The 22675-nt window shown below is 39.7% G+C and overlaps 1 protein-coding gene and 1 long non-coding RNA gene across 3 annotated transcripts in view; one reads left to right on the top strand and one right to left on the bottom strand.

Annotated features, from left to right (window-relative positions):
* The window catches only part of LOC109322570, a 7176-nt gene extending 1956 nt beyond the window's left edge, over positions 1–5220 (top strand). Inside the window, exons 2-3 of the long non-coding RNA XR_002104408.1 lie at positions 4657–4700; positions 4802–5220. This is a non-coding gene — a long non-coding RNA (uncharacterized LOC109322570). The remainder of the gene's footprint in view (positions 1–4656; positions 4701–4801) is intronic.
* A 6304-nt stretch (positions 5221–11524) lies between these two features.
* The window catches only part of ITGB6 (integrin subunit beta 6), a 59677-nt gene continuing 48526 nt past the window's right edge, over positions 11525–22675 (bottom strand). For both annotated transcript variants that reach the window (XM_019554371.1, XM_019554372.1), the window contains exons 14-16: positions 21719–21838; positions 17958–18124; positions 11525–11880 (exon numbers count right to left, since the gene is read on the bottom strand). In XM_019554371.1, the coding sequence (XP_019409916.1) occupies positions 11764–11880; positions 17958–18124; positions 21719–21838 (404 nt within the window). In that variant the 3' untranslated portion in view covers positions 11525–11763. The remainder of the gene's footprint in view (positions 11881–17957; positions 18125–21718; positions 21839–22675) is intronic.

The following is a 22675-nucleotide window of genomic DNA, read 5'->3' as shown; positions in this document are numbered from 1 at the left end:
GTCCCTTCCAACCCTGCTAACTATGAAACTATGAAACTTTTTCCCAACTATTTAGTTGGTCTAACAGAAGATATCACATTTACCCAAAGAACTTTGCCTACACACACACACACACACACACACACACACACACACACACAAATGAGAACAATAGGCCAGATGCTCTGGTTCACTAACATTAGTTAAAGTCTTTGATAGCAGTTATGATTATTTATACTCATCAAAGCCATTAGACCAGTAAAGACAGATGTGAATTTTTCATCTCTGGCCTTTGGTGTGGAGGAGGCTAGATTTCTCCTTCTACATGTGTCTTTGTATATTTGCTGTTCCCAGGCTCCTTCCCACCCTGCAAAGGATTTGCCTATGTAGGGACACTCAGGAAAGTAGAGCTGAACAATTTATGAAGTTCAATTTAAACTGCATTAAGCAGCTGTTTGAACATCCTCATTCACTCTTAATTTGTTATTAGGGTAAATCAAACTAAGGCATCTTAATTCTAAATGAGACAACCTATATAGGACATTTAATGTGGTTAAACTAATCCACTTTAAAATTCACAGATTTAGATGATTTGGATTAATTTGCCCAAGTGTCTCTGGCCACGTCTACATGAGATGCTGACTGCGTAGTAATTCATTACTACTGTGCAGTAGCATTGCATGGCAGGATGTGTGATGTGATACTACTGCGCAGTAATAATGAACTACTGTGCAGTCAGCATCATCTAAAAGCCATTTGGTGACAGTACTGCGTGGTAACTCAGGTTACTGTGCAGTCATTTACAGTAAAAGCTCTGTTATCAGGCATCCACTGGGAATAGGGGATGCCAGATAACAAAATATGCCTGTTAATTGAGTGGCCTGAAAAGGTATCCTTGACTGTTTGGGCTGCTGCTTCTTCTGCCACATCTGTGGTGTCACCACCCCTCCTGCGGCATCGCCGACTCTCCTGCAGGCCCTACGGGCCCCAGGGCCCCATGGGACAGGGAGGCAGGCCCTGCGCAGCCTGTTATGCCCCCAGGTCATGGGGGCTCAGTAGCGCAGGCTGCTTTGGCCCGGGCCGTGGAGGCTCAGAGAAACCGGAAGTGTCATGGTGGGCACTTCCAGTTTTAGTTTTCCTTACAAGCTAGCATGCTGGCTTGTAAGGTGCCAGTTACTGGAGATTTTACTGTAGTGCTTGTTTATACAAGTGTGAAGGGGTCAAAGACCCGGGGGGCCAGGGCCAGGCGGAAGGCGGTGGAGTCCAGCCTAGCTTCCGGGTGCGGACCCGGAAGTGGGCTCGGGAGCCTTCCCCTATCCGGAACCCAGACAGATCCGGATCGGGACCGGCCCGGAGGGATAAAAGGAGCCCCCCAACCCCAAACGGGGGGAGGGAGAGGCTCCGACGGGAGCCAACACCGGCGGCAGCGGAGCTGGCGGCAGCAGAGCCGGAGGGTCCTGGTAAGAGGAGCACCGATGGAAAGACCCTCCTCAGGCGGCTGCAAGCCGTCTGGCCACTTGGCAGGACCCGCTGGGGTGGAGGTAAGCCCCAACGCGCCCACGTGGCGCGAGCGGCAGGCGGTAGGGGAACGCTGACCCCAGTACCGCAGAAGGCAGCGGCACCTGGCCCAAGCCGGGTACCGTAAGGACTCTTATAGGGTCCTGCAGGGGGAGGAAGAAACCCCACTGCGGGACTGGTGGACAGACTAAGGGGCCAAAGGTCCCTGCCCGATCGGGGCCGAAGGCCATTGCGGAGTGAGATAACCTCCTCCCCAGAGAAGTGGGCGCAGACGTTTGTGTTGGCATTATATTGCTTTGTTCCTTTTGGCCCTGTTACCTACCACAGGGGCTAGCACCCTGTAGGAAGCCCCCCCAGAGGGCGGCTAACCCCGGAGAACCGGGTGAGGAGCCCTCAGGACCCCTGGACTCTAGAGCCGAGGGACCGCATCCGGACTGCCCGCTTCCCCAGACGGGTGAACCCCCCCAAAATTCCATCAAGTCATGGTAGGCGAGATCGGCGGAGGCGCGGTACGGACGGCAGATCCCCCCCTCTTCTCCAGGGGCCATCGAGGGGAGACGGGGGACCAACCCAAGGTAGTCCACCCCATCCCCCACAACAAGTATTAAATGACTGTGTAGTAACGATGGTGCAGTCAGTGTCTCATATAGATATGGCCTCTGGGTAGATTCAGTGTCAAGCACCTTGGGCATAAAAAGCTTGAGTAATCAAGTTGGGTTTCAAGGTCTGGTGAGGTTAAGAAGTGAAATCTAACCCACATTCCTATATCAGTGAGTGGAGTTGTAAGCTGTGATACAATAGTAGTTACTATTTTGCACAGCTGAAGGTTGTAGCAGGAACCCTTGGAAGTCTAGGTTCTAGGGTCCCCGATTATGTAAAAGCATAAATGCTGAGACTCCCTCGCTGGCTCCCTCTAGTTAGCCTTCACTGCTGGCCTATGTGGTACTAATTCAAAACCCTTTTCCACAGCACATAGTGGGTACTCAATACCATTGCACAGGCACTGCATAAATTAATAGATTTTAAGGGCTTGCAAATCAGCTTTTTTGACCTTTTGGGAAACACAAGTCATAGAATGATCATATTAGATTTGCTGTCCTTAAACTCTATTTTTTTATACTGGTACTATATGTAATACATGGCTGCAGATGACATGCGGAGGTTAGGCAAAGATGTGGGAGAAAATTTAAGCAAACAAATGAAAGAAAATGGCTTACAGAGGAGTCTGTATAGAATTTATAAAAGAAAGCTATATAGCTAAACTCCACAGAAAGATGAGAGAGAGAATAAGCATAGTAGAGTAAGGTTGGTATATTGCTCTTTTTTTTAAAATGCTTCCTTTTTTTCATTCCAGTTGTTCTTTACTGGGCTCTCCATCTTTCATTCTTAAATGATCTTGCCCAATTTCTCTTTCTTTGACCCAAAAGAGAAATACTACAAGTTTTATTGAATAGGAGCCATGAGTTTATAATCAGATAGGCTTGATTGTGAAGTCACTGTATGTTTTAGTGGGACCCAAAACAAGTAACTGGGAGAGAAAACAATCAATAAGGGCGTGTCTACATGTGCATTTAAGCATGACTAAATTTAATGTGCATTAAGCTAATACGCATTAAGCAATTTTGACAGGTGTCTACATGTGCAGGGACTTGGCACTAAAGTTAATGCCAAGTCCCTGCAGCCCTGCAATGTGCCCCTACTGGCTGGGCAGACCTGGCAGTCAAGTTAGTGCCAGGTCATATCTACACATGTGTTAATGTGCTTTAATTAATTGTGCCTAAATTTGATACCTGCATTTGCAGGTGTCAAATTTAGGTGTAATTAGTCTAATTTCAACATTTTTAATGCACATTACAGGTGCACACATGTAGATGTGAACCCATGATACACATTAAATTAAGCTAATGCGCAATGATGCATCTTGTGTTAGATGCACCCTAAGAGTCACAATTTTCATTTAAAGTGGGCTATAAGTTTTAGCAGTAGAGGTTGGCTGAATCTCTCCAAAAAGAATTCAAAGCCCAACTCTCTCTAACATTAAATTACAGTACAGACAGTCCTCGGACTTATGACACAATTGGTTCCTGAAAACTGCGTCTTAAGTTGAAACGTAACTTGGAACCAATTTTCCCATAGGAAACAATGCTATAAATGGGGGATTGGTTGCTGAACCAAGGCCCAATACCATATTTTCACTGAAAATAATGCAGAATTTTGTACTCAGTCAATTATAGGTAAGTAATATAGTTACTTCAGTGTATTTATATTGTAAATAGCAATCATATTGATTTGGAAGGACTTCTTCGAGGTAATTTTGCTGGACTTCTTGAAGGGTTCTTGGGTGGAGTCTTCTCAGGAGTCTTGGTTGAGGTTTGTCTTCTTTTTTAAAGAAAATGTCCAAGGAAGTTTGGGCAGATATTCTCCAGGGAGATGGGCAACACAGAGAAATTGTTCGCTGGTGTGGCCTGGCATTGTATCAAGCATTGTAAAGTCAAAACTGACGTCAGAAAGTTGAAACGGGGTGTCAATTTATAAATGTTGTAAGTATGAAATGTTGTAACTTGAAACATTATAAGTTGAGGACTGCCTGTAATATAAACCATTTCTTTCTACACTTAGACTTTGGGTGCATTTGATTCCTACTTATTTCCTCCAAATCTCCAAACCATTGTTAAGAAAAGTTATTTTGCACATAAATAGCTGAAAAAAAATCATGCTATAAGATCTTTCATAGCTGAATCTTGACACTTCATAAAATATTTAAGTTATGAAGCTTCATTAGCATTAATTTATTGTATACATAATGTAATAAAAAGGGTATGTCTTCCTTGAAATCAGTTCTTGGTCCTAATTTGCTCCATTGAAATTTTATTGATAAAAGTCTTCATCTGGGTACACTTCAAGATAAGTTCTTAAATTCCCCGAGCCTTTGACAAATTCATACCTTCTTATTGTGACACCAAAAAAGGACAATAATGATACATGTGTTTCAGTCTTTGTTGACACGTGAGAAGATTAAAAAAATGCCACGCTTGGTCAGACCTCAAGTTCATTTGGCCCACTATCCTGTACCCACAGTGGTAGAGAATGAATGGTAAAGGGAAAGTATTTATACAGAGCCTTTCCAGACTGACGTCCCTTATCCCTTTTTACTTCCAGCATTCAGCATGGATCATGATGAAAATTTAGAAGAAAATTGCAAGGTATGTTCTGTTTCTGGACATCAAAAAATACAAATTTATAGAGATGGGTGTAGAATCTGCTATAAATTACATGCCACAGTATACAATCAAATCAATTTCAGGTTTCACATTCCACTGTGAAATACAAGAAGACATTCTTTTATTGTGTGCTCGAGTAATATGATTGACTGGCAATATAGTTCAATCAAGAATAGAGAGGAATGCTGTCTTTCTCACAGCAGGATATTAGCAAACAAGGCAACAGTATATATGGATTTTCATTAAAGAAAAAGGAGAAGCAACTTACAGATTGAATAGAAAATATGCACTTTGGCCTTTAGCTTCAAACAACAGTAAAATGATTATTATAATAACTAAATTGATAGAGCCTGATCTGTAAGCAGAAGTGCAATGGCTCTATATAAAATCTATACAATCTCATGATATTTTAGAAAAATGTATGGCTTCAAAATGCGGGAACTTGCCTAATTTTTTCCTGAAAAGTAAATAGGACACAAAGGAAAATAGATAGTCATGTTAGATTACTTATATAATTTACAGAAAGTAGTATCAAAAACTCTAGGGCATATAGTAACAGTAATAACAAAGATGGTAAATAAAAAAAGCAAATTTCAACAAAACATGTGAAAGTATGAGGAGGGAGCTGATAAAGATGATCAAATGACATAAAACACTAGATAAATGGAAAATCCTTGGAAGAAAAATAATATTGTAAATATTAGAAATACAAAGAAATAAAGGTATAAATTTGTACTCTTTGTTCAAGGTTAAATAGTTCTAGTGAGAGGAGAATTCTGGTGGAATTACCTATATACTGCTAACAAATGGAAGTACATATGTAATTTCAATAACTACGGACAGACATTCATTTCTAGGGCTGCAAATTTCTGGCAGTCTCCACCCTGCAGCCACCTCCTCTCACCAGGGTGAGCCCAGCCTGGGCAATATAAGGAGAGCATTTTCCCATTGTTCCAGTCCTACCATTTCCCAGGAGGAGTTGAGCAGCCACTGGTCCCTTTCACCCATCTTCCCCAGACCAGGATCACCCTGGTCTAGGAAAGGTAGGAAAAATTTTTGCACAGGCAAGATCTTCCTCATTGAAAGAAGATCATCTTTTTCTCAGATGCAGCACATTTCCTGAGGTAGAAACTGCACAAATGCCTGTCTGCTCTCAGTTTCTTGAGGGAAAAGGCATTTTTTCTGCTAGAAATGTAACAATTGTCCATGCCCACTATGATCATCCCATTAGGGAAATGTTACTTTTATGCCAACTGCAAAATAACCAGGATCGCTCTATGACTACATATAATATGTAAAGATTATTGCAGATATTTGAAGTCTTGTGTCCTGGAATCATTGCTTATATCCTACATCATGTTGTTTCCTGAAACAAAAAGTTACACAAATGGAATGCAGTTTGGACACACAATATGGTTTAATGCATATTTTTTCACTCAAAATGAAAAATCATCATGCCAGGCAAATGGACTTTAATCACAACTTTTAACCATATGTTCAAGGTATAAAAGATTCACAAATAGAAAAAAAATTGCTGATGAACATTCTTTTATTTAGTTAACTCTTCAGTGAACAGAAGTATTTCTATAACAGTGTCTTGGCCTTTCTTAAGGTCCAGCCTTGGGTCAAAACAATTACCATGAAAACAGCAGAAAGACTTTTTCATCCCACTCACTACACACAAATATACAATTTGAAAGGAAAAAAAAACATGTAAAAAGTTGCTAAAATATCTCCACAATAACAAATATTATAATCTAACTAAAAAGATAAGCTTAATTCCAGGCTGTGTGTGAATGCCGCTAGATTATGTGCTGCCTAACTAGCCTGCAACTCAAATTTAATTTAAAAATAGCTTCTAACATGATCTCCACCTGATGGGTTTCTTATGAACTGTAAGCTTGTTAGGCATGGGACTGTGTATTATTGCATTTGAACAATGCCTTATTACAACAGAGCTCATTTCTTTGCTGGCACTTAATAATTTGAAAATGTTTTTCCCTTGAGATTAGTTATTTTCTCTTTATGATGAATCTTTTATGCAGTTTGGAATTTGACTGATTTTTGTATGGTAGAAGGTACACAAAACAGTACAGTATAGGCACAAAATTTATTGCCTCAGCTCTGGCTTGGAGAATTACTGATGAATGATTATGGTAGTAAAGTCCTCTAGGGCCATTCAAATTTAGGGCCTCTTTGCTAAAGGTTAATCAATACCAATGGCAATAGTGATTTTTAATCTGTTAAAACATGGGCCGACAACATACAGCCCATGGGCCAGATCCAGCTTACTGAGCTTCAGGGCTCTGCTTATGTCTGTGCTCATATTGGGGCTGAGCAGTCAGGGAGCTGGAAGATGTGTCTGCACTGCTGTTGCTTCTTTCCACCCAACTCTCCCTCAAGGTTGTGATGTGAGCACATCTTTTACTTGGAGTGGAACTGCACAGGGACCTGGGCTGATAGAAGAGGGGCTGGGGATAGAGAGGTGCAGAAGCATCATGGAAGCAATTTCCACCTCCCTGGCTCTGGCACAGCTCTGTTCTGGGTGGAAGTTATGTTTGAATCATCGCAGCTGGGGAGAAGCAGCAGTAGTGTGAGCACAGCTCCCAGCCATAAGGGAGCTGCACAGGGGCAGGGAGCTGGAACCTGGAAGATGCTTCCACACCGGTACTGCTCCCCCCTTCCTCCCTCCATACCCAGCCCAGCCCCAGCACAGTTTCTCCAGTTAAAAGCTATGTTCATACTGCAGCTGGTAAACTGGGTGGGGTTGGGAAAAGGAGGGACTTGGAGAACAAGCAGTAACATGGGTGCATTTCCCAGCTGTGTGACTCCAACAAGAGCACAGGGAAAACATCCCCCTCCTCATGTGCCAGTGGTAGCCAATGTAGCCACTTGGGGTGCCTGTACACACCACAGGGTTTAATCCTTTTTAAATTAAATAGGTTTATAAAATTTAAACTTATGTATTTTGGAATGTTGCATCAGAGTTTGCATACATTAAGTTTTTGAATGAATTAAGCTGTGGAGTGTCGCATCAGTGTTTGCATGCACTTGGTTTTTGAACAAATTAAGCCCGGTCCCTGGCTGGTGCTGCAGGAGAGCGGGATGGTCCAATGTTGCCCCCCTAGGCTGCTACCTCCCACCCCGTGCCCTGCCATGCAGCTATGGGAGCATGGAGCCGGCATATGGCATAAGAAAAAAAAAAGCAGAAGGAATTTGGAAGCAGAAGCAATTCAAAAGGGTGAACTACAAAAGTCACAATGCCATCTGGTGGACAAAGAAGCTCATTACATGTCTTTGAGTGCCTTTGTGTTTGCACCCAATGAATCCATGGGCATGATGCTTTAATTTGTGGCAAGCCAAACTAAACTATGTCCAACGAGTTTTACTTCAATACACCAGAAAGACTTTTAAAGTGTCTGGAAAACCCACTCGTGAAAACAGTCATGCTGTTGCAGTGCAAGAAAGGGCAAAAACCGTGACGTATACAAAGGCCCCTGAACTGCATCAGACCACAGCCAGATTGTTTCAGCCCTTGACTTGAAAAAGGTTGCTGACTTCTTTTTTAAAACATTAAAAGAGTTCTTAATTTTTAAAAATACAAAAGTAATATCTGTCTGACCTTTACATTAATTCTGGCCCTATTAAAGCCAATGGCACAATTCTTACTGAGTTTAGGGAGCTAGGATATTACTCTCTGGGAATGTCTACATGTGCATTAGTGTGCTTTAGTATGCTCATTAAATCTAATACCTCCATGGTAAGGTGCATCTACATGAGATCCTAGGAGCACAGTAGACTAATTCTACTGACCACTAGAGCATCATGGTGAAAGCTGTGCTAATGCACTAATGTTCAGTAGAATTAGTCTACTGAGCATTATTGCCATGTAAAAGATGTGTGCCAGAGCTACTGTGCAGTAGTGCCAATTATGGCACATTAAGTTAGTACCTGTTATTACAGAGCGGCTATATATAACTGTAGAGGCTGCTCTGATGCACTGGAATTCCAGCATATCGGAGCAGACCCAGTTAACCAAGTCTGCTGGAGCATGACAATTGCTGTGCTCCAGCAGCCTCCTGCATCTCATGTATCAGTGTCCTGGTGCTTAAAAATGGTGGCGTGGACGCTTGACAAGGAACAATGGACACAAGTTATTAGAGAACAGATTTAGATTAGACATCCGCAAGAACTACTTCACAGTTAGAGCGGCTAGGAGCTGGAACCAACTTCCAAAGGGAAGTGGTGCTGGATTCTACCCTGGGGATCTTTAAGAACAGGCTTGATGACTACCTGGCTGGACTCATCTGAGTCCAGTCTTTTTCTCCCGCCCAGGCGGGGGGTCGGGCTTGAAGATCTACAAGGCCCCTTTTGACCCTACTTCTACTTCTATGAATTAAAGTTCATTGAATGAGTGTGTTAACACAGCTCTCACCATGATTCTCTAATGGTCAGTAGAATTAGTCTACTGTGCTTCTAGCATCTCATGTAGATGCACCCTACCACAGAAGCATTAGATTTAATGAGCATTAACTAAAGCACACTAATGCATATGTAGACATTCCCAGAGAGTGATATTCTAGCTCCCTAAACTCAGTAGGAATTCTGCCATTGGCTTTAATGGGACCAGGATTACTGTAAAGGTCAAATAGATATTACTTCTGTATTAGCATTAGTTCACGTGCCCCCACCATTTTTAGTGCTGGAACGTGGATTTGGGAGATAAGTTGACGCTTTAATTACAGCTGCTCTCAGAACCGCACCCGTACCCAGAGAATGTGTAAATGTGTTCACAAGTACTAAACTTAATGTGCTATAATTATGGCACATTCACATGCAGATGTGCCTGTGAAGTACTAGAAAAATGTGCATTAGCCTGTCTTAATGCACATTAACCAAATAGCATGTTTTTTAGAGACGCTTTAATGCACGTTAAAATAGGTTAATGTACATTAAAGCAAATGTGTAGATGTGCCTATTGGAACTATTTACATGGTTAAGAAAGTAGGATTTGGTATTCTGTGTGAATTCCCCTGACCATGAGAGGAGTTAAATGACTGGAAGGTCTGTAGACCCATACTACTACAAGGTGTGTAAAAGTATGGAAGAGTACACATAGTTAATTAACTTTCTAGTTTCAGTAACTGAATTTACTTGTTTACTCGGCAGTCATTTTAGGTTTTTTAAATAGTTATATTATCTCATCTTCATTCCACAGGCATTTTATTTTAACTGTGTGATAATTCTTACACAATTATCTATTGCAGAGCCTAGTCCAGTATTGCACGTTTACCAGCCTGTTTAATCGCATAGAAAGAGGTCCATAAGTCATTACCAATAGTTTCCTTGTAATTACTTGAGGGGGAAGGAATGGGGATTTTAACAACTGGAGTAAAGTATATGTACTGCAATCTTCAGTCACACTCTTCTAAAACACTATTTTGTCTAAAGTCTGGGTACTAAAGTAGAACAATTCGATCAGATCAACTTGATCAAAGCTGCTGACAAAGAGTTATGAAATTCAAATTCAAATAACCTCAACAGCGCTCCTTTTTGATATTACATATGTATAAGTTTATAAGTAAATATTTTACTCAGAGCCTCATCCATACTAACTGACTTCCATGAACTTCGGCTCAGCTCCTAAAAGAGGTTTGGGTCACAGCTACCTGAGATAGTACTCTTACTCCATCCTAGTGCAGCAACAGGTGAAGAAGACTGAATTTGCTCCATCTTTAGGAATAAATACTTACTTGAAAATGATCAGTCTGCAACCAAAAGCTTGATATACCTTAGGGAACCTGCACAGTTGTTCAGTATATTAGAAGCGTTTTTTGAATATATGTTTTCAGATTGAATACATATCTGTTGTAAAATAGATCAGCATTCTGAAAGCATGCTGTGGATTCCAGAAGGTAACCATTTTCAGTGGAAATCAATATCAAGGTAAATACAGCAATTTTAGTTAAACAAAAAATCTTGACTCATTTTATAAGCCATCAGATCAGCCTTTTTTTAGCACTGTGTATACCATCAGCATTTCTGACTAAGGATTTATGGCAAGTAGTTAATAACTGTAGTTTAAGTTGAATTTTTAAAATCCTCATTAATGTCACTGAAGTGAATATCAAGTGGGATTAATAATTATTAGGCACTTATCCTAAAACTGCTAAAACGAGCTAAATCCATGATCTTGCACTGGAACAACTCAAACAGTAAGGTAAAATACTAGGCCACTATGGGGCTGAAATATCTTATCTTCTGAGGTAGGACTATCACAGTACTTATACCTGTGGGCATGACACCGCATCTGTGCCGCATCTGTGTTGATTCTCTTGTGTGCTGAGGGTTTACAGGTAGGCTTATACACTATATAGGCTTATTTTGAGTGCCTAAGTAGGTTATAAATGGTAGCAGTACCTAATGTGAGGGAAAAGGAAGAGGCAAAGAAAGAAGAAAAGTCAAAGAGGATGAGGAAACTTTTTTTAAATTTGGATTTATGTAAACTAGCCTATCAATCCAGTTGTTTCTGGTGAAAAAAATTCAATCCCATAGTCTGGTATCAAGAACTCCTGACCCATAGCTAAAATGGGCATTATAATCCTATCATTTATAAATTCCAGTCTTTCATTTTATGGAAGCCAACAGAGTGGACAGATTGTATGTACCATATATATGTAGTATTGATACAGTGGACATAATGGAATAAAATTCATCATAAAAAGAAGTTAGACTCACAGAAAAATCAGCTTACTAAGAGTGATTGTTTTTATCCTGTTTTTTGTGGAGCAAATTACAGACCTTAGTGCATTTATTAAAGATTTATTTTTGACCCTAATGTTAAAAATGTGTCTTTATATTTGTCTTTTTAATTTTCATCACTATAGCAATTACAGAAGTATCCCCAATGATGGCAGAATACACTTTCCTCAGCTGAATTACTATGCAACTATGAATGCATTGCTAAGAAATGTCCACATAATCAGGAACAATGAAATAAAAATGAAATAGTGCTTGCGTATTTACTGTCAGTAAAACTAATCTTTCAGTGTCTGAAGTGCGAGGAGAAATCTGCAGCAACATCCGCTTTTTGCTTTTCTTGCTGCTTGTAGGTTACATTTTTAAATGTTGTTGTTGAGCCTCTGTACAGTGGATTTGTTCCCTATAAAACAGAAACATGCTAATAAGTTAAATGCAATTTTTATCATATCTGCTGGTTGACCACTGACTCAGCTATGTAGATGCAACCCCTCAGCTTTAACATTACCTCTTCAAATTATCTATATACATATATGCTGCCCTCCCTAGCAAAGATTCAGGAGGCTTTGAGTCACCAGCCATGATTTAATATGCAGATACAAACCACATGCATGTTCACTAGTGTCTCTTTCCCTAAGGAAAGAAGGTGTTTTAATGCTTTACTTCAGAAAGAACCTCAATAGCTTGGTCCTGTACAAATACATTTAAAGATCACCAAAAGACAAAATTACGACAGGCTGATAAGGAACAGCACAAATCATTCTAGGATTCAGAAAAATGTAAAAAGAAACAAGTCTTTTTGCTTACGTAGCAAAATGACCATCATCATAAACAACATTTATTCAAGGATGTAATTAGCCATGTGCCATACAATACTTTCTGATAGAATGTGAAGAATGGATCATTTTAGAGGAACAAGACTGTAATTTCTTTTTCTGTAAGAATTATATAAACTGTAAATCTGTCACTATTCTCCTATTTGGGAGGAAAAGATGGGTACAGACATTTGGGAAGGGTAGACTGAGTTAAAAATGCCCACCCCATCTAAAGTAAGTGGGGATGGGGAGGCTAGTTCAGGGAGCTGGATCAGGGGAAAAGTAGGCTGGGGGGATTGGAGGGTTCATGGGGGAATGAGAAGGGCAGTAGGGATCCACAGTGGGATCAGGGGGGCAAGAGGTATCTACAGGAGGGACTGGGAGGCAGGCAGCAGCAGCAGGAAGGACTGCGGGGCTAGCGGGGTCCGTGGGAGCAATAGGGGGTGGGCAGGGTCCACAGGAGGACTGGAAGGGCAAGGGGATCCACAGAAGGGATTAGGGAAAAGGTGGCAACTGCTGGGGGAAATTGTAGCAGGGTCCACAGGGGGAATTATGGTGATCAGGGAGTCAGGTGGCATCTGTGGAGGGCACGGGTGTGGGGGAGGGGGCAGACAACATCCACGAGTGGGATTGTGGGGCAGGCAGGGTCCATGGGGTTTGGTGGGGTCTGGGAAGGTTTAGTGGGATCAAGGAGGTATGCATGGTCTGCAGGGGGACTTGGAGAGATGAGAGGCTCTCTCCCCCACTGAAGACCAGGGGCTATTTGTATCTCTCTCCCTTCCCCCTCCCACACGTGAAGCTATTTTTCCATCCCTCCCCTCCTCCCCACACTGGGACTTACTTCCTCAGCTGTTGGCATCAGTGAACAATGACAAAACCAGCATCAGAAGAAGTTTGTGGGATGGGAGTTTTGGTGGACTTAATGGGAAGGGGGACTGGACGCTTTGGCGGGGGATAGTCGTCTAGGGGTGTGGAGTGGGGCTAAAAATAGCCTGGTGTCAGGTAGGTGGGTAGGAAAAGTGCAGTCATGGAGTTGAGACCAGTGGTTGGGTTTTCTTAGCCCTGGGGCTGTGCTGGGAAGTTTGGGAAAGTTAGATTGGTTTTAAAATGGCCAACCCAGCCTAAGTCAGACTATCTCGGAGGTAGGGTCAACTGAGGTCAGGATGGCTATTTTCAGTCCAATCTAACCTTCCTGGAACTTCTGTACAGTTCTCACTTAGATGGACCTAACTAGGGATCTATGTTTAAGATCCGCTTCTGGGTGTACTAAGGGGGCAGACAGAAGTGACAGTTTTTGCCCAATCTGTCCACAGAAAGCAGTTTCTAGCTGTGACCAAACACAAGTGCACAGCTGCAGAGAAATGTGGCTGATCCGGTAAAAATCTGACCCCCTCATTGCATGAAGTATCAGATAAGGATGTTTCAAAATGTAGTGACTTCTGCAACTTGTGTCTGCAGAGCTCCCAGCCTGTTACTGTTTTGAGAATGGGAGGAGGGAAAAGGAGTGGAGGGAGTTCAGTCTGGGGTTTTTTCAGCCCCCTCCGGAGGGTGGGGTGGGCGAATTAGAGCTCCCCCTGAGGTGGCAGGGCTCCGATTCACCCACCCCACCCTTCAGCACCAGCTGGGGAGTCCCAAGAATGAGCTCCCTCCACTGCCTTTCCCCCCTCCTATTCTGAAAACAGTGAGCGCTGGTAGAGAGCCTGGCCACTGCTAAGGCAACCTGGCTGCAGGCTCCTAGCCCATAGCTAGGAACCAAAAGGGGTTCCCCTCCCCTCCAGAACCAACAGTGAACTTCTGGTTGGCCTGGGGTAAGGCTGAAACTCAAAACGCTCTGCAGAAAACTTTCTGAGTTACAGCTGGGAGCAGACAACTCCTGTCTGCACCCTAAGTTAGATCAGATGGTCATTTTTAACATGATCTAACCTCCCTGAACATGTGTACACACCCTCAGATGTTTTACATTGCTATTAGACATATACAAAGTGACATATTGAGCTAACCTTCTAATTTATAATCAAATAACTATGAATAATCAAGCACAAAAGAAGAGTGAGCAAAAACCCTAATTTTCTATGATTTCTATGAAAAAGGATAGATTCATTATTTCTTTGGGCCTCCAAAAGCAGCAATAAATGCATTTTACAAAGGTGGGAACACTGTGTAACCTACTACAGAAGAAAACACTATACACAGGAGGACATAAATCAATCTTCCTTTTAGCAAGTACACTTCGCAAGTTTCTCCTGGTGATATCAAAGGTTTGTACTATCTGATACTAAAATCTCCTTTCCATGTAGCAGTGCAAATTCTTGCTACACACAAAATAATCTTCCAGCTGCAAGAAGGTGAAGCACACCCACTAGTTATGACATGGTTCTCTGACTGAACCATTTTCTCTATGTTCATTAGGCAGGCATCTAAAAGATACTTCCAGATGGCATTTCTCCTTGGACTGATGACACTGTAATGTTCCCCAGACTATAGCTAAAATTCTAGGATATTTCAGCAAATCATGTTTATTTAATAACATGGATGGTATAAATGTTATCGTGCAGTCCAATGTCATGAATTATTATAACTTGGGGGGTGGAGCAGGCAAAGTCCCTTCATTCTTCTCCCTATTTACCTCATTCTTAAAACCCTTGGGCCTTAGGCTGAATCTTCTGTTGCCACCCATGGTTTGCAGAGATTTGAGGATTACAGCTACTGCAGGTTGTGAATGTTAATATGATTGATTGCCAACTAGACACAGCTACTGGGAAAGCAAGTGTCTTGTTTCTCATCCCGATTCCCTCCAGAATCTCAGCTTGCCTATGCATAAAATGGAACAAATAATATTTTCTACCTGAGGAAGAATTAGAAGACTGAAGTGTCTTCAATACTGATAAAACTGGTAGTCAGTTCCCACCTTAATTACAAACCCACGTAACTTCCAAACTTGTTTTCTATTTTATTCAAAAAGCATAAAAAACTTCCCAGCTGACTTTTAAGTATGTGCTCATCCTAGATAAGATATGCTATATTTGGGGTGAAAAGTGTAATGTTTAAAATGTCTTTGTTTTATAAGATTTTAAGAAGATATTACTAATTTATGAATCCTGCTGGGTATTCTGTGAACACATAAATTTGTGCCAGTTAGGAGATGTAATGTTTATTAATATGAATTTGTTCATTGTTTCTTTTCATCATGTTTAAACAAGGCTACACATAGTGCATGCCTTTTCAGGTCTGGCCAAACCATTTTTACTGCGATCAAAAGATGGCAAACATTACCTGCATGCAGCCATATAGTAGTAGGATATTTTCCTCTCTCTCCCTACACACATGTTTAAACTATATATAGAAATGTTGGTACACACACACACTTCTCTCTCTCTCTCTCCACATCAGGCCCTCTCAGAGGTTGAGAGAGGCCCAAGCCACTTCCATTTTTTGAGGCTTCTGGTATGATAAAAAAAATATTAATTCATAGTGCACTACAGGTGGTGTGGCCCGGTAATGGGACACAAGTTTAAAGTTGTATGATGAACATTGTCTTCTTTCAATCCTGTCAGTGTATCTCTGTCTGTATGTATAACCTCATTTGGAGATAACATCAAAAGTCTAAATTTGAGGCCTTCTGTGAATGAGAGGCCCGGGCCAAATGGCCCTCTTGGCCCCCCCATGATAGGCCCTGCTCCACATATATATGTAATGCATATATCAATAGATATTGATTATATGTATTTTCACATACCATATGCACACTAGGAGGCGGGTATTATGCTTTCCTCATAGCAACATTGGCATTAATGTTACATGGCAGTTTTTTTCAAATTCATGCTGAGGGCTAGGAAAAAGTAAGACTTGTTAAGATCCTTCCCCAGCTACAGGGGGAAAATTAGGGGCTACTCTATCAATGTTGTTCATTATAGGTAAGGGATGGAGGATAGAGAAGGACATAGAAAGGGATCCTTGAATCTCCCTCCTCTCCCCAATAGTTAGAGCAGTCAAATAAGCATATTTCACTCAAAAAATGGCTGAAATAATTTACTCCTTACCCAACCAAGGAGAGGGTAGGGGTTGAATTCTGACTCTGAAGTATAATTTGAAAGATTTGCTTTTGGAGTGGTACCCCTTACTCAACGCTGAGCCTCATAACTCAATCTAGCCCAAAATAAGGATCAGATCCTATGAGGTGCTGAATTTCACTAGAGCCCACACTCAGCCAGTCAAAGCAGAGGGTGATCAGAGCTTCACAAGATCAGGGTCTCTTACTTTGTTTGCAGGCATTTCTGGGATAAAACACATCACCTATCTAAGAGATATGTCTTAACTGTGGAACCAAGTTCACAGCTTGTGCCTTTCTCTATGACCATGATGTAAACATGGCTGGACGTGGGGGCAGCGCACATCCAGAACCTCCACATTTGGGAGTATCCAGGGTTCTGGTGGTGCCTGTTAGAGAACTGGAATGAGCAACTCCAACACACAGCTTCAGACAATAAGTGAAGACTATTATATCTGAGAATAAAGGAAGAATTTAGGTAGGTAGAACATGCTTGAAATATGGCCTGAACACTTCGACCCTGCCCTTGCAGAAGTGACCTTGGACTTTCTAATGGAACAACCTGTCAATTCTTCCTGGATGTCAGCTCCACAGCCAGGAAAAGATTCATAACAAAACCTGAAGCCACAAATACATTTTCTGAGGTTTAGTTTTAAGCTTCAGATGGAAATGAAATAAGTTTTTAAACAGATGTTTAGTCAAGATATGGGGGATCCTGAAAAGAAGTCCAGCCAAACCTCAGAGAGTGCTGATGGCATTACATCTTCTCAAGGATCACCCCCAGGACCAGTTATCTGTTTTCAATATTTTTGGGGAATGGCTGTAGCTTGAAAATATCTCATTTGTAATTTTTTCCCCTAAAAAACAGATCTCTTATTTTCAGTAGCAGTGGTTTCCAGTACATTTTGTGGAGCTTTGCTGATTTTCCCTTCAGAAACTCATTCACTTTCCCTCTCATCTTCCAGATGGATCCTTCCATTCCCTCCTCTCAGCTTTAGCTACCCCAAGTCAGTATGGAAAATTCCCAGCCTGCCCCAGCCTACATTAACTAGAGGCATACAGCTTCTACCCTTTTTTTGATTTCAGATGCTGAAGGGCAGGCAGTTACTGGTCTTGCTGAACTGTTGCAATCTATTTTGTTATATCTGGGTGTAGATGAAGAGTCAATGGATCACTGTGTTATGTATTATAGCCCCCCCAAATCCCTCCTGTGTTCTGCTTACTTAACATGAAGTTTCCAGAAAGCCTTTATTAAAAGGCAAATGGAAAAGAGTAAAAGTTCCAGGCAGAAGGAACTGGAAGGAAAAGGAACACCTTTAATATGAGCCAAGTCCTCATGGGCAGGTCTGTCAAAAAATAATTCATTGAATAATTTTTCAGTTATTGATTAAAAACTACCTGCATGCATCTTTTTACTTGTGGAAGAAATAAAACAAGGAATATTGAAAAATGATCAATTTTGGTTATTTCTATTATATTTTAATGAGTAACATACTATATAATGAAATGTATAATGAAAAAGTATGATTTGGGAAATTTGTCCATTTTCTTTATTACTGATGACTCCTGGAGCCAAACAGAATCTCATAGAGACTTGTACAAAATTAACACACATACCGTTTGCCATTTGGCCTTTGATCTTTCTTCTTCAAACTTGGCAACCTCTTTTCGGTCTTGAAATGACACTAGCAATTTCCATATACAAAGTAGAACAATACCAATTAGAAGGATAGCCAGGGAAACACCCAACATTATCATGGGAATATTTGGAGGTTCTGGGCAATCTGTGGAAACAGAAGCAAGCAATGATTTTTAGTATTTATAAAGATAGCTAATTAAAAACCACAATAGGTTTCTATGCCCCGATCATTGTTCATTCCTTTTTTTTCCAGCTTATATGTTTGTACAGCTAGATTTGCAAATACTATGTGAAATTTTCCCAGAAGAGTTATACTGAAGAAAACTTCACTATAAATGCCTCTCATAGATCTTTTAGAAGATCAACTAACAGCTTCCAGATAAAGTGAGAGATTCTCTGGAATTAATTTAGATTCTTATTTTATGTGTTCTAAAAGATTTCCCAGAGAGGAGGAGTGAAAGAACATGGTTTGGCAGGACCATGAATTCTTAGGTGTGACCATAAGGAGTCTCACTTACACTGCAGTGGGGAAAACTGTAGGCAGATTCATGGCTGACTAGTTGGTGACCAACACATAAAAGATTGGGGGATATGGAAAAGACACAGAAAATGGCATCTAAAAAAAGCGAGGCCGAAAAATACAAGGAAAAAAATGATTCTCAATCATTCTATAAGCAGAACATAGAATAGAGGTCTCACTAGAATGAAACAGTGCTGCTGGATGGAAAACTGTGATGGAACTAACTTACAGAGGATGCAGGTCTTCTGAAACTGAAAAATGTTGTGAAATGGCTGATTTTGCCAAATTGAATATTTAGGGAAAAAATTGAAATGAAAAAGTTCCAACAATGTTAAAATGTCATTTTGACATTTTCAGAATGAAAACAATTTGATTTAATTTGAAATGTCTAAATTTGTGGTAGAACATTTTTTAAAATCAACATTAAAATGATTTTTGATTGTGTCACAATAAAACTTCATAATTATTCCAAAAGATTTTTACAAATTGTGTTTCACCAAGTATTAAAAAAATGTCATTGTTTATTCTGTCTGAGAATAGTCAGATATTGAAAGTTTAGCATTTTTCACTAAATGGAATTTCTGCCCTCTGCTCAACTTCAATGGAAGACCTGTTTTCTGAAATCCGTTGTAAGGATGGTTAATTAACTTAATAGCCTGATCTTGCTCACATTGAAGTCAATGGTAAAACTCTCATTAATTTTAGTTGTGCAGGATCAGGCCCTAGAAACTCAATTTTCTTGAACATATTCATGCAAAAACGCTAGCATAATTTCATCCAAACAAATCCAAACCATTCTTAGTTCTGAACAAGTGACCAAACTCGATGAGTGAAAACAGTGTGAAAGGGAAGTTGAAGTACTGAATAAGAACATACAACTTAAAACCAGGAATCTACTTTTTGAAGGTACACCTAAATAAGACTTTCGAAGAACACAATAATTGCCCTTTTTTGTTACTTGAGTAATACAGATTCATAATATACATTTGTCCTCTGATAACAAATGTATAGGCATGGGATGCACAGATTTTGTTAGGAAACTCTTTATTAAGAACATAAATAAATACATTTGAAATAAGTATTCTAGATGCATGCATGTTTGGATACCTTCCACTTCCTTTTCCATGGGGAAAGCAAGTCATTTAACATGCTAGAACTGCAACAATTCATTTAAATGGTTCCTCTATTTTTTGTTCTGTAACTGCTAGCAACACAAGGCTAAAGATGGGCATTTTAGAGCACAGACTAAATTACCAGAAAATTAACATTATTCTAGGACATATTTTTCCCTAGGATCAAGATAATAGTAGACATGTAAAACCCAGAGGGCAAATTCTTTTTGACAGCTCTCAATTAAGGGATCATTTTAATATTAAGAAGCATTACTTGTAAAAGTCTAGAAAGGTTACTATTTCATAAAATTTTCTACTGAACCACAGTTTGATGACACAGAGAATTCATTTCAGTTTAATATAATTTACTTGGATTTTATTTTACATTACTTTTTTGATTGATGTCATTATGCAACTCATTTTGAAAAGTCTCTGAGCTGTGGGTTAATGCACTGGCTATTCATGCACACTTGACTTCGGATCCATAAGTGAAAATAATCCACAGAGCATTTCTGGAGTTCTCATCCTAATTTACATTTGCGTACATTACAAAAGGCACAGGGTAATTGTTCCTCTACTCAAGACGGACCCAGAAGTGGAATAGTAGATGAAAACTTTTATTCATTGGCAGAATTGTTATGAGGGGTGAGGGAGTGTTGCAAAACTTCTACATGCATTGTGCCTCACTTCAATAAATTTCTATCAGCCTTGCTTTTTAAATCAGCATTAATGAACAGTAAATTAATTGAGTAAAGAGAAAATCATGCAGCACTTGAAACTCTTAATGTTCTTGAATCTGAGGAGTACAGTTTGCATATGCATATAACCTTCTATTCTTATTGTCAGCCTTTGTTACAATATTCTTTGATATATATTGTGCTACTTTTTAAAACCAGTAATATTCTTACAGCATTAGCTGATTACGTATAGTGCAATTATTCAATTCTCATAATAGATTTTGTGGAAACTCTTCACAAGGTATTATTCAAGATGACAAGTGGCTGAGAAAAATTTCCAAACACCAAGCACACAGCTTCTACTGAGAGAAATAAGGTAATCATTTGGATAAATTTTCTTAACCATGTAACTCACTTTTAACAGTGAAAGATTGAGTATGCCCCAAAATGTACCATGGTTGATTGCGTAGAAACAATGTCACTTGTCAGTTGTAAAGAGGCCTCTGTGTTCTCTTGAAATATAAGACTGTCATAAAAATAGTATAAATAAAGGAATAATTTTAAATAAATAGATGTACTTCAGTAAAGAGGGTTAATGAATATTTAGGATAATTTTGGGATAATCATTCAAAAGTCAGTAATACTGCAGCATTAAAAATGACTGTGTAGGTTGAGTCACATTTTAAAATACTTTCACACTGGCAGAATACATGATCTTATTGTATGTTTTTACTCATAACCATGTATTATATAATGTTGTTATTATATATAATTCTATTGTCAGTTTTACTGTATTGTTTTAGCAAATGCTGTAAATAAACTACTATTAAACTACTACTAATATTTGCTCAATCATGAATACTCTGTATAACTGTATTATGGATCAGATATTATTTATTTATCTTTAAAAATATTTTGTAGTCATATAAACTATCTCAGGGTTAGTGTATTACATAATGAGGACATTTGTATCATTATTTCATAATGGTTATCAATTCCAATAGCAATTAAGAAAAATAACTGATCCCCAAAGCCCCCCTCTGCCCTCGCTCCCCGCTCCCCGGTGTGGAAGGGAATTAAGTATCCCAGTTTTTTCAGCTGCTGATGAAAATGAAATAGAGTCTGACTAACTTGCTTAATGCTGCAAAAAGAGCCACAGATGTGTTTGGAATTCAGTAGTATCTGCTTGTACCACTGGACAATAATGCCTGTCTTTTGTGAAAGGTCATGTTTTATAATGCCATTATATGAAATAAATATTTTAGGAGGTGCTTTTTCAGCCAGGAAGAAAAACATTACTGAAATAGAAAAATAAAAAAAAAGTGTATGAAACAGCTTAATTTGCTAATTTTCCAGTATATGCAATTTGATTGTTTCATCTGTATTTCTAAATCCAACAGTATATGTGAAAACTGATATTAACCACTTACCTTTCTGCTTTATGCTATGAATGATTGTCTTTCCCTGTTCATCCATGGTCATTAGAAATGTAGTAACACATTCATTTTCACCTTGTATAGCACAGGGAATGGATTTATCCTTTGAGAACTCTATGGAAATCAAGTGCATCAAAATGTAATACAACAAAAAACAATGAGTTAATCTGTGCCATGGTGTTTTTAACATCCAGAAGAGTGTTAGGGAAGAGCAAAAGTACCTTGCAAATTTTCACTAGATAAATAACTTTTTATACCACTCTAAATTGCTTTTCTTTTCATTTCTGATTTTCCAATTACATTTGAGAAGAGCAGGTCCAGGTGCTGTCAATCTGTACTGACCATCAAGTGCACCTATCAGTCTGGTTTAGTGTGAATTTCAGTGAACTGGAAATACTTCCAAGACACTTACATCCAGCTGTCTAGGGAATATAATAGTCCTGATTATAAGACAAAGTAAACAGTATGTTCTCTTTGATTTAGAGCTACTGGTAGCATGTGTAGATTACATTTCAGGAGTAGATATTCACATATCAAAAAGAGACTGATACCATTAAAAGGACTGCCATTTATTCTTTCCACAATGCTATCCTTAGAGTTTAGCATGGCATTTATTGTCACAACAGTAAATATAAATTAATAAGAAAAAACTAAAGTTGTGGGATCACTGTAATGTGATTCAGTGGAAAGAAGATAAAAAGTAATCCAAGATGACAGTCTGCCCATTTTTACTTGTCCCTCCATTTAGTGTATTTCTGCAAGAAAACTTAATCTATTTTTTTTTAAACTTTTCCCAAGCTGGGAACCTTTCATGCTGAGTTCATTCAAGAGGCAGTGGAGAAAAAAACCCAGCTGTGGCAGACAATAAAAAGAAGCAAGTTGATTGGAATATGAGACTGTATACCAATGCCATGATTTTAAGTCTAACGTGATATAATAACTTTATATAAA

The sequence above is a fragment of the Crocodylus porosus genome, unplaced genomic scaffold (genome assembly GCF_001723895.1).
Source record: "Crocodylus porosus isolate Cpor-Errol unplaced genomic scaffold, CroPor_comp1, whole genome shotgun sequence".
In the NCBI taxonomy this organism is placed as follows: domain Eukaryota; kingdom Metazoa; phylum Chordata; order Crocodylia; family Crocodylidae; genus Crocodylus; species Crocodylus porosus.
The sequence above is the reverse complement of the archived record's forward strand: the minus strand, read 5'-3'. Positions and strand labels throughout refer to the sequence as shown.